At 52.8% G+C, this 12,093-nt stretch overlaps 1 protein-coding gene across 1 annotated transcript in view; it reads left to right on the top strand.

The window, feature by feature from the left end:
- Positions 1-4,372, top strand: part of haus5 (HAUS augmin-like complex, subunit 5) — a 29,473-nt gene extending 25,101 nt beyond the window's left edge. The window contains exons 18-20 of the mRNA XM_078536186.1: positions 92-230; positions 1,675-1,807; positions 3,998-4,372. Coding sequence (XP_078392312.1) covers positions 92-230; positions 1,675-1,807; positions 3,998-4,148 — 423 coding nt within the window. The 3' untranslated portion in view covers positions 4,149-4,372. The remainder of the gene's footprint in view (positions 1-91; positions 231-1,674; positions 1,808-3,997) is intronic.
- The last annotated feature ends 7,721 nt before the right edge of the window (positions 4,373-12,093 follow it).

Here is a 12,093-nt window from a genome sequence, read left to right as displayed (position 1 = left end):
TCTCCAACACACCCACCGGAGCCACGGTCAGTCTCATTCTGCTACCCACTGTCCGGTCCTGTCACACTAATTCCACTGCCTTCTTCCACAGGCCTCTGAGTTCCTGGTCGAGCGTGCAGCTGAGATGAAAATGGAGGCACTGTTTGTGCGGGTGATCCTGCAGCAACAGAGAGATGCACTACAGACGCTGCAAAGACAGTACAGCATCACTCCAGTCACTGACGCCGACGGTAAGGGATGCCCATCGGCCGCCACTCACACAGCTATCAGGGACCAGTTCCTTGCCTCCCCACTCTTAAAACAGACACAACCCGCGTAATGTCACCGCAGCTCTCAAAAACTGCAGCAAACCATTTCCCCAGCACCTCTTCCCCCAGCTCAGGACACCTCGAACTGCTTCGCATTCAACGAAGGACTTTTGTTTGAAGTGTGATCATTGGCAGCAGCCAGTTAGCGCACAGCAAGATCCCACACACACAGCAGTGCGATAATGACGTGGATCACCTGTTTTTTTTTATTGATGTTGGCTGAGGGATAAATATTGGCCCCAGGACACCGGGGTGAACTCCCTCGCCCCCCTCCCCTCCCTGCGCTAGAAAGATGCAACACAAAAGGTGATAGAGAGGCCGTTCAGCCCATCATGCCTGTGCCAGCTCTTTGAAAGGTCTATCCAATTAGTCCCCACTCTCCTCCCTGCTCCTTCCCCAGAGTCCTGCACATTTTTCCCCTTCGAGTATTTATCCAATTCCCCCTTTTGAAGTTCCTATTGAATCTGCTTCCACCGCCCTTTCAGGCAGCGCCTTCCAGATCTCAACAATCAGCGTGTTTCTGATTCTGCCAAGGGATCTTTTATGTTCACCTGAGACAGCAGATGAAGCCTCGGTTTAACAGTGCGGCGCTCCCTCGGCGCTGACCCTCAGACAGAGCTCCCTCGGCGCTGACCCTCAGGCAGAGCTCCCTCGGCGCTGACCCTCAGGCAGAGTTCCCTCGGCGCTGACCCTCAGGCGGAGCTCCCTCGGCGTTGACCCTCAGACAGAGCTCCCTCAGCGCTGACCCTCAGGCGGAGCTCCCTCGGCGCTGACCCTCAGGCGGAGCTCCCTCGGCGCTGACCCTCAGGCGGAGCTCCCTCGGCGCTGACCCTCAGACGGAGCTCCCTCGGCGCTGACCCTCAGGCAGAGCTCCCTCGGCACTGACCCTCAGGCGGAGCTCCCTCGGCGCTGACCCTCAGGCGGAGCTCCCTCGGCGCTGACCCTCAGACGGAGCTCCCTCGGCGCTGGCCCTCAGACAGAGCTCCCTCAGCGCTGACCCTCAGGCAGAGCTCCCTCGGCGCTGACCCTCAGGCGGAGCTCCCTCGGCGCTGACCCTCAGGCGGAGCTCCCTCGGCGCTGACCCTCAGACAGAGCTCCCTCAGCGCTGACCCTCAGACAGAGCTCCCTCGGCGCTGACCCTCAGGCAGAGCTCCCTCGGCGCTGACCCTCGGGCGGCGCTGACCCTCGGGATGCGCTGACCCTCGGGCGGCGCTGACCCTCAGCGCTGGGGAGTATTAGCCTGGATTATGGAGCGGGGACTCACGACCTTCTGAGTCCGAGGCGAGAGTGTTAATACTGAACCACAGCTGCCACTGAACGTACCCCGTGAGAGTAACTTGTCGTCCTTTGTGCTCCCCCTCCCCAGCTCTGATTGAGCGAGTCCAGCGGCTGGATGAGGAGTGCAGTAAGACGTCTGTTCCCAGTATCCGCAAAATCTCCTATAAGTGCGATCAAGCCATTCACTTTACTGATGAGCTACGGAATGATGTCCAGGACTGGTGAGTGATGAGGTGTTTGCAGATAACACCAGCACAGTGGTAATGTCGCTGGGCCAGTCATCCAGAGGCCCAGGCTGATGCTCTGGGGACGTGGGATCAAACCCCACCAGGGCAGCTGGTAGAATTTCAATTCGATTGATCAATCTGGAATTGAGAGCTGGGGTGGGATTTTACACCCTCGGCAGGAGTTTGAGATCCCGCCACGTTTTCCTGGCTCAGGACCCCATTGCAACAGGGCCGGAAAACTCCACCCCCAGTCTCGGCGATAGTGACCGGGAAACTATCATCGATCGTCATAAAAAAACTGGAGGGAGGGAAATCTGCCGTCCTTACCCGGTCTGGCCTACATGGGACTCCAGACCCACACAGCCATGTGGGCGACTCTTGACTGCCCCTCTGAATTGGCTGAGCAAGACATCAGTTATATTCAGGAAGGCAGCTCACCACCACCTTCTCAAGGGGCAATTAGGGATAGGCAATAAATGCTGGGCCCAGCCAGCGAAGCCCACATCCCCTGAAAGAGTGGAAGAATTTATGAATTGTGAGCTGCAATTTATCTAGAGCTCCATAATTTCAAACAGCACGGATTTCACCAGGATCATAGAATCACCCAGCCCAGGGGGAGGCCATTCAGCCCATTGTTCCTGTGCCGGCTCTTTGAAAGATCTATCCAATTAGTTCTCACTCTCCCTCCCCCCTGCTCTTTCCCTCATGGACCTGCAAATGTTTCCCCTTCGAGTATTTCTCCAATTCCCCCCCCCCGCCTTTTTGAAAGTATCTATTGAATCTGCTTCCACCGCCCTTTCAGGCAGCGCCTTCCAGATCACAACAACTCGCTGTGTGTCAAACAAAATCCTCCTCATCTCCCCCCGTCTGGTTCTTTTCCCCGATTCTCTTCAATCTGTGTCCGTCTGGTTACCGACCCTCCTGCCCACTGGAAACACTTTCTCCTCATCGACTCTATCCAAACCCCCTCCTGATTTTGAACGTCCCAATTCAATCTCCCCCTTAACCTTCTCCGCTCCGAGGAGAACGATCCCAGCTTCTCCTGTCCCTCCACATTGTCAGAACTCACAGGGGACAGTGCGCTGAACTGTCAAGCCCCACTGCTCCCCGAGCTGTGACACATGTGAAAAGTTTGATCAACCCACCTAACTGTTTAATTTAGGTTAACAGAATACGAGCACCGGGTTTATAAACTTAATAAGTAAATAACTGTTTATTGAACAAATTCTCTTTAACTTGCGGCAAAAGAAAGAAATATGAACTGCTAATTTCTAACTCTATAACCTAAACTCTACCCCTTCTTAAATCCCTATACACACACACATACAAGACATGTAAGACACACAAAAACATGGATTTTAAGGGTGGAATAAAACAGTTCAATAGCACCAATCCCGGGGTACAGGATTCGATGGGTTGATTTCGATCGATGTCTTCCTGATCCCTTTCAGTTCTTTATTGATGACACGAGGTGGTCTTCCAGCACTTTCAGGCTTTAGTTCACTGGTTATGCACTTACCTTTCAGTTTCTCTAACGGTGATTTCCCCCTTTTCCTCTTGACAGGGGCTTTCAGAGGGAGAGCAGGTTATAGAGATATGAGGAGAAAAAGCCAGCTCGCTGTTATTGTAGAATTACTGGAATCTGACACACACAGCAGAGAGAGGTTTTAGGTCTTTTTCCTTTCAGGCTACGAGCTATTCTGCTGCACTGCCCTCACACAAACCCTGGTCACCTGGTTAGGAGCCAATTAAAACGTTGTTGCCAGGCAGTTCCCCATTAGACCGGACTGCTCCTCGGCACCGTCCTGTCTTTCAAGGCACACTCTGTTCCAGGTCAGCAACATTGTATATATCCCTCACACTGTTCCAGTGAACGTGTCTTTCAAACTACAGCCATTGTAATTTTAATCCACAGTCCAACAGAAATAGTAAGATATGTTCTTTACAACATTATCTGAAGTCTCTTATCAGCACCTGGTGTTAATGAAGTTGCAGAACAGGGGGTGGGAGGGGATTGTAATCTCACAGTGGATCAATGTGTGGGGGTGTGAGTGGGGGGGGGTGTAATCTCACTGTGATTCAGTGCGGGGGGGTGTAATCTCACAGCGGATCGATTTGCCGGGGTATTCTGGTCCGAGGATTAAGGCCACACTGTCTATGCTTTTGTCCGTCTGCTGTTTACAGGTGGCTGCAGCCAGCCCAGTTCGTGCTGCCCTGGGTGAAGAAACATGGACTCAATGTCCAGGAATGGATTCACAAGTGGCACGACCTGATTCACCGGGGTCTGATGCAGACTCGTGGAGGCGCTCCCTCCGGGAAACCCTGCTCATCCTAACCCTGAGCTGCTGGTGTCAATATCGACCCGTTCACCGGTGACGAGCCGAGATCTCCACACGCTCTCCGCCTGCTTTGCCTGCATCTCGAGGTGTGACGCTGGGGGGATTGGCCAGAATCTCCTCTTCCAAATCCTACTCGGTGGTCACCTGGGGGCAGGAAGGGGACCTTCAGACTGAAACACTGTTTATATGTTTGGAAATAAAGGCATTTATTTGGAGCAAAGTTACCTCGTGGCATCAGTCTGTTCCTGTCTAGCCGCTCTGAATATGGGGAGCGCAAACACTTCACCTGGATCTGGGTGTGAAGACCACGGTCCTGAGAGAATGTCTGTCCGATTTCTAACAGTGTCAGGCAGGACAGCACAAACACACCCCTTATTAACCCAGTGCAGAAGCAAAGCCCACTTAACCAGGGCAACAATCACAGTGTGATCACTGAGGGAGTGCTGCACTGTCAGAGGGTCAGTACTGAGGGAGTGCTGCACTGTCAGAGGGTCAGTACTGAGGGAGTGCTGCACTGTCCGAGGGTCAGTACTGAGGGAGTGCTGCACTGTCGGAGGGTCAGTACTGAGGGAGTGCTGCACTGTCGGAGGGTCAGTACTGAGGGAGTGCTGCACTGTCGGAGGGTCAGTACTGAGGGAGTGCTGCACTGTCCGAGGGTCAGTACTGAGGGAGTGCTGCACTGTCGGAGGGTCAGTACTGAGGGAGTGCTGCACTGTCGGAGGGTCAGTACTGAGGGAGCGCTGCACTGTCAGAGGGTCAGTACTGAGGGAGTGCTGCACTGTCGGAGGGTCAGTACTGAGGGAGTGCTGCACTGTCGGAGGGTCAGTACTGAGGGAGCGCCGCACTGTCGGAGGGTCAGTACTGAGGGAGTGCTGCACTGTCGGAGGGTCAGTACTGAGGGAGTGCTGCACTGTCGGAGGGTCAGTACTGAGGGAGCGCCGCACTGTCGGAGGGTCAGTACTGAGGGAGCGCCGCACTGTCGGAGGGTCAGTACTGAGGGAGTGCTGTACTGTCGGAGGGTTAGTACCGAGGGAGCGCTGCACTGTCGGAGGGTCAGTACTGAGGGAGCGCCGCACTGTCGGAGGGTCAGTACTGAGGGAGCGCCGCACTGTCGGAGGGTCAGTACTGAGGGAGTGCTGCACTGTCGGAGGGTCAGTACTGAGGGAGCGCTGCACTGTTGGAGGGTCAGTACTGAGGGAGCGCTGCACTGTCGGAGGGTCAGTACTGAGGGAGTGGCGCACTGTCGGAATTGTAGTACTGAGAGAAATTAAACCGAGGTCCCCGTGTGCCCTCTCGGGCGGGTGTGAAAGATCCCACAGCCACTATTTGGAAGAAGAGCAGGGCGGGGAGAGATCTCCCCGGTGTCCCAGGGTCAACATTTATCCCTCAACCGACATCACTAAAAAATAGATGATCTGGGTCGTTATCACATTGCTACTTGTGGGATCTTGCTGTGCGCAAATTGGCTACTGGATTTCCTGGAATACGACAGTGACCTCGCTTCCAAAAAAAGTCGCTCGTTGGCTGTGAAACACTTTGGGACGTCCTGAGGTGGTGACAGGCGCTAGAGGAATGTAAGTTCTGTGTTTGTGGCTGTTTCATTCCCACTGTCTGAATATTGCATCTGGAACCTTCCAGCTAGACTCTATTTTGTCCACAGAAAGCAGGACAAATCCAACCCGACCAATTACCGCCACATCAACCTGCTCTCCCTCATCAGTAAAGTAATGGAAGGGGGTCATCAACAGTGCTATCAAGTGGCACTTGCTCAGCAATAACCTGCTCACTGATGCCCAGTTTGGGTTTCGCCAGGGCTACTCAGCTCCTGACCTCATTACAGCCTTGGTTCAAACATGGACAAAAGAGCTGAACTCCCGAGGTGAGGTGAGAGTGACTGCCCTTGACATCAAGGTCCCATTTGACTGAGTGTGGCATCAAGGAGCCCTAGCAAAACTGGATTCAATGGGAATCGGGGGGAAAACTCTCCGCTGGTTGGAGTCATACCCAGCACAAAGGAAGATGGTTGTGGTTGTTGGAGGTCAGTCATCTCAGCTCCAGGACATCACTGCAGGAGTTCCTCAGGGTAGTGTCCTCAGCCCAACCATCTTCAGCTGCTTCATCAATGACCTTCCATCATAAGGTCAGAAGTGGGGATGTTCGCTGATGATTGCACAATGTTCAGCCCCATTCGCGACTCCTCAGATACTGAACCAGCCCATGTCCAAATGCAGCAAGACCTGGACAATATCCAGGCTTGGGCTGACAAGTGGCAAGTAACATCCACGCCACACAAGTGTCAGGCAATGCCCATCTCCAACAAGAGAGAATCCAACCATTGCCCTTTGATGTTCAATGGCATTACCATCACTGAATACCCCACTATCAACATCCTGGGGGTTACCATTGACCAGAAACTGAACTGGACCAGCCATATAAATACTGTGGCTACAAGAGCAGGTCAGAGGCTGGGAATCCTGCAGCGAGTAACTCACCTCCTGACTCCCCAAAGGCTGTCCATCATCTACAAGGCACAAGTCAGGAGTGTGATGGAATACTCCCCACTTGCCTGGATGAGCGCAGCTCCAACAACACTCAAGAAGATCGACACCATCCAGGACAAAGCAGCCCCGCTTGATTGGCACCACATCCACAAACATTCACTCCCTCCACCACCGACGCACAGTAGCAGCAGTGTGTGTACCATCTACAAGATGCACTGCAGGAATTCACCAAGGCTCCTTCGACAGCACCTTCCAAACCCACGACCTCTACCATCTAGAAGGACAAGGGCAGCAGACACATGGGGAACACCACCACCTGGAAGTTCCCCTCCAAGCCACTCATCATCCTGACTTGGAAATATATCGGCCGTTCCTTCACTGTCGCTGGGTCCAAATCCTGGAACTCCCTCCCTAACAGCGCTGTGGGTGTACCTACACCACACGGACTGCAGTGGCTCAAGAAGGCAGCTCACCACCACCTTCTCAAGGGGCAATTAGGGATGGGGCAATAAATGCTGGGCCCAGCCAGTGACGCCCCTATCGGTGAACGAATGAAATAGTCGTTTAGTAGGACAGAACTTGAGTCTTGCTGAAAAAAGAGACAAGTTGAAGCTTTTCATCTTGCACTCATCAGGACACTTGCACGACCACCAATATAAGGGGAGAGCAACAATTTATACTAAATGTAAATCGGAGCAACAGCTGCTGCTTTGCAGTAGCAACACAAGTGGTATTGGCCCCTAACAGGAAGCTGCCATCAGGCAAAAACAGATGTTCTGCCTATCACACAAATAAGTAACGTGGGGTATGAATTTCAGGGCCAGTGCGATGCTCGGTGTGTAGGCTGTACATCCCAAAGACAGGTGAATCATATCAAACAGCGTGTCCCAGTCACCGTTCACAACAGGCAGGGTACAGGCGGTACCCAGCCAGGCCGTATGCTCGCAAAACTCAAAACACAGTGTCCGACATTAGATGTGATTCTGCGATTGGAGGGCATTTGCTAAATAATCCTCAGTGTGCTTAAGAATTACGCTGACAGCCCATTTAGGATTGTCAGTTGGGCTGGTGGTGTGGCACATTTGCGTGTGCTGGGAGCTCACATATTAATGCACAGGGGCCCTGTCCTTTCCAGACAGGAAGAAGATGTACACACATTGCGCCTGTTTCAGTTTAAACAAAATAGGTGACAGCCATTCGCTGGTTCATTCCCCGGGGCGATGCCTCGACCAATCACAGTCAAGCTACCTGGTTAACTGTCAGTCGCCATCACCGGTGGATTCTGCATGGCGACGCCTCTACCAATCAGAGTCCACTTGCCAACCAATCAGCACTCTCTTCACATACAGTATAAACTCTTCACTTCCCTTTTACTGGTATTCTTGCAGAGTGTCCTGATGAGTGCGAGACAAAAAACTTTGACACATCTCTTTTTTTCAGCAACAGGAACAACGTTGCTACTGCCCCTGAGGCTGCTGGGAAAATGAACACTCGGCAGAAATCCAACTCTCAAGCACTGTTCAGGCAGCATCAGATGGCATGGTCCCTCCACTGCGCGCTTGGTGACTGAACCGCAGAGCCCTCTGGTGTCACTATTAAATACTGTCCAAACGGAAAACCTTAACCTCAGTCGCCTCCGATCCCAAACTAAACCGACCACCGCGGGTATACGTGATCCGCGGTGTAGGGGTGACTGCAGCGTCACCGTTCACTCTGCCCCGGATTTGCAAGTCCTGATCCCTTCGATTCCTGTCTCCGGGAAACTCGAGCGGTCCTGGAACGTTTCCGAAACAAACTCTGGAACACGCTGAGCGGTTCCCAACGCCCCGGCAGCCGCCCCCTCTCTAGAAAGGGGCCACCGTCGAGGTGCAGGTCGGATCAGCCTGCATCAGCTCGGCCATCGGCGAGCGACAGCGGCGAGCGGTTTGACTGCAGAGGTCTCCGCAAGTCAACAGGAGCCCCTGTGTATGTATATGTGTGGGGAGCAGCTGGCGAAGCCAGACTCCTGTACTGCAGCAAGAGCCGGACTGTGTAGGGGTGCGGAGGAGAGAAAGGGAAGCGAATTCTACACTCCGGATCCCACAACCTCATGGGAACGTCCTGCCCCATGTGCCAAAAGATCAAGAATCGGCCCTGTTCAGTCACAGGAGGAGCCTTGGCAGAAACCGGAGAAAATGTCATCCTCGAATCGAGGGACTGGTGAGGGCCTGGGAGAAATTAAGCTCAAAGCACCTCGCCGACACATTACACATATAAACTTCCCTATTATTAGTGCGCTGACCGACAATCAGCTCTGTGCTTTGGAGATCCAGAAACACCTTCGCACTGAAAAAGTTTGCAAATACTTACAACTTGAATTTATATAGCGCCTTGAACCTAGTAAAACATCTCAGGAGCATAAATCAGACAAGATTTAAGACTGAACTGCGTAAGCAGGCATCGAGACAGGTGACCAAAAGCTCAGTCAATGCCTTTTGGTTTTAAGGAGTATCTTAAAGAAGGAGAGAGACAGAGAGAGAGAGAGACAATGGTGGAGCGATGGGAATCGGGGGATGCATGAGAGGCGCGAATTGGAGGAGCGCAGAGATCTCGGGGGGTTGTAGGGGCTGGAGGGGGTTACAGAGATAGGGAGGGTTGTAGGGGCTGGAGGAGGTTACAGGGATAGGGAGGGTTGTAGGGGCTGGAGGAGGTTACAGAGATAGGGAGGGTTGTAGGGACTGGAGGAGGATACAGAGATAGGGAGAGTTGTAGGGGCTGGAGGAGGTTACAGAGATAGGGAGGGTTGTAGGGGCTGGATGAGGTTACAGAGATAGGGAGGGTTGTAGGGACTGGAGGAAGATACAGAGATAGGGAGGGTTGTAGGGGCTGGAGGAGGTTATAGAGATAGGGAGGGGTGTAGGGGCTGGAGGAGGTTACAGAGATAGGGAGGGTTGTAGGGACTGGAGGAGGTTACAGAGATAGGGAGGGTTGTAGGGACTGGAGGAGGTTACAGAGATAGGGAGGGTTGTAAAGAGGCAGTGGAAGGATTTTAAAACAAGGATGAGCATTTTAAAATCCAGGTGCACAGAAGTGTTTGAGCAGTTGATATGGAAGGTGATGACAGACTGCGGACAGTCATCACCTTGGATGGGGGCTGTTTGCACTGAGATAGCAACTGAGCATTTTATTGAGAATGTACCCCCAGTTCTTCAATATTCCAATGAATCATCCCAAATTGTAGCTGAGAGATTCCTCCTCCTGTTCTCCAGAGGGCGCTGCACATAGAGGCTGCAGTTCCTCCTCCTGTGCTCCAGAGGGCAGTGTGCACACAGGGTGCAGTTCCTTCTTTGGGCAGGAGTCCTCTCCCCGTTCAACGGATCCTTTTACCCGCCTCCAATATTCTCCCTCCACCTGGACCCCTCCCTCTGGATTTTTACCTTCTCTTGATCTTTTCATTGAGAACTGTCGACGTGACATTAGTCGTCTCAATTTCTCTGCTCCTCTCACCCACTCTAACCTGTCTCTCTCTGAACTTACTGCACTCTGTTCTCTCAGGTCCAACCCCAACATTGTCATCAAACCCGCTGACAAGGGTGGTGCTGTTGTTGTCTGGCGCACTGACCTCTACCTCGCAGAGGCTGAGTGTCAACTCGCAGACACTTCCTCCTACCTCCCCCTGGATCATGACCCCACCACAGAACATCAAGCCATTGTTTGCAGGACTATCACTGACCTCATCTCCTCTGGAGATCTTCCTTCCACAGCTTCCAACCTGATAGTCGCCCAACCTCGGACGGCCCGCTTCTACCTCCTACCCAAAATCCACAAACAGGACTGTCCCTGCATACCGATTGTGTCAGCCTGTTCCTGCCCCATGGAACTCATTTCTTCCTATCTTGACTTCATTCTCTCTCCCCTTGTCCAGTCTCTTCCCACCTACATCCGTGATTCCTCTGACACCCTACATCATATCAGCAATTTCCAGTTCGCTGGCCCCAACCACCTCCTCTTCACCATGGACGCCCAATCCCTCGACACCTCCATCCCCCACCGGGATGGTCTGATGGCTCTCCGCTTCTTCCTCGAACAGAGGCCCGAACAATCCCCATCCACCACAACTCTCCTCCGTCTGGCTGAACTTGTCCTCACATTGAACAATTTCTCCTTAAACTCCTCTCACTTCCTCCACATAAAAGGTGTGGCTATGGGTACCCGCATGGGCCCTAGCTATGCCTGTCTCTTTATGGGGTATGTGGAACATTCCTTGTTCCAGTCCTACTCCGGCCCCTTCTCACAACTCTTTCTCCGGTACATCGATGATTACTTTGGTGCTGCTTCATGCTCTCGTCGGGACCTGGAAAAATTTATTAATTTTGCTTCCAATTTCCACCCCTCCATCATTTTCACATGGTCCATCATTGACACTTCTCTTCCCTTCCTTGACCTCTCTGTCTCAATTTCTGGTGATGGACTGTCCACCAATATCCATTACAAGCCTACCGACTCCCACAGCTACCTCGCCTACAGCTCCTCAGGCTCCATCCCATTCTTTCAGTTCCTTCGCCTCCGTCGCATCTGTTCTGATGATGCCACTTTCAAAAACAGTTCCTCTAACATGTCCTCCTTCTTCCTTAACCGAGGTTTTCTACCCACGGTGGTTGACAGGGCCCTCAACTGTGTCTGACCCATCTCCCGCGCATCCTCCCTCACACCTTCTCCCTCCCAGAACCATGATAGGGTCCCCCTTGTCCTCACTTATCACCCCACCAGCCTCCGCATTCAAAGGATCATCTTCCGCCATTTCCGCCAACCCCAGCATGATGCCACCACCAAACACATCTTCCCCTCACCCTCCCTGGCAGCATTCCGCAGGGATCGTTCCCTCCGGGACACCCTGGTCCACTCCTCCATCACCCCCTACACCTCAACCCCCTCCCACGGCACCCTCCCATGCAATCGCAGAAGGTGCAACACCTGCCTCTTTACTTCCCCCCGCCTCACCGTCCAAGGGCCCAGACACTCCTTTCAAGTGAAGCAGCATTTCACTTGCACTTCCCTCAATTTAGTCTACTGCATTCGTTGCTCCCAATGCGGTTTCCTCTACATTGGAGAGACCAAACGCAGACTGGGTGACCGCTTTGCGGAACACCTTCGGTCTGTCTGCAAGCATGACCCAGACCTCTCTGTCGCTTGCCATTTCAACACTCCACCCTGCTCTCATGCCCACATGTCCGTCCTTGGCCTGCTGTAATGTTCCAGTGAAGCTCAATGCAAACTGGAGGAACAGCACCTCATCTTCCGACTAGGCACTTTACAGCCTTCCGGACTGAATATTGAGTTCAACAATTTTAGATCATGAACTCTCTCCTCCATCCCCACCCCCTTTCCGATCCCCCTTGTCCCAATAATTTATATATATTTTTCTTTTCCCACCTATTTCCATTATTTTTAAATGTATTTC

This window comes from Cetorhinus maximus, unplaced genomic scaffold, assembly GCF_964194155.1.
Source record: "Cetorhinus maximus unplaced genomic scaffold, sCetMax3.hap1.1 HAP1_SCAFFOLD_966, whole genome shotgun sequence".
Classification (NCBI taxonomy): Eukaryota; Metazoa; Chordata; class Chondrichthyes; order Lamniformes; family Cetorhinidae; genus Cetorhinus; species Cetorhinus maximus.
The sequence above is the reverse complement of the archived record's forward strand: the minus strand, read 5'-3'. Positions and strand labels throughout refer to the sequence as shown.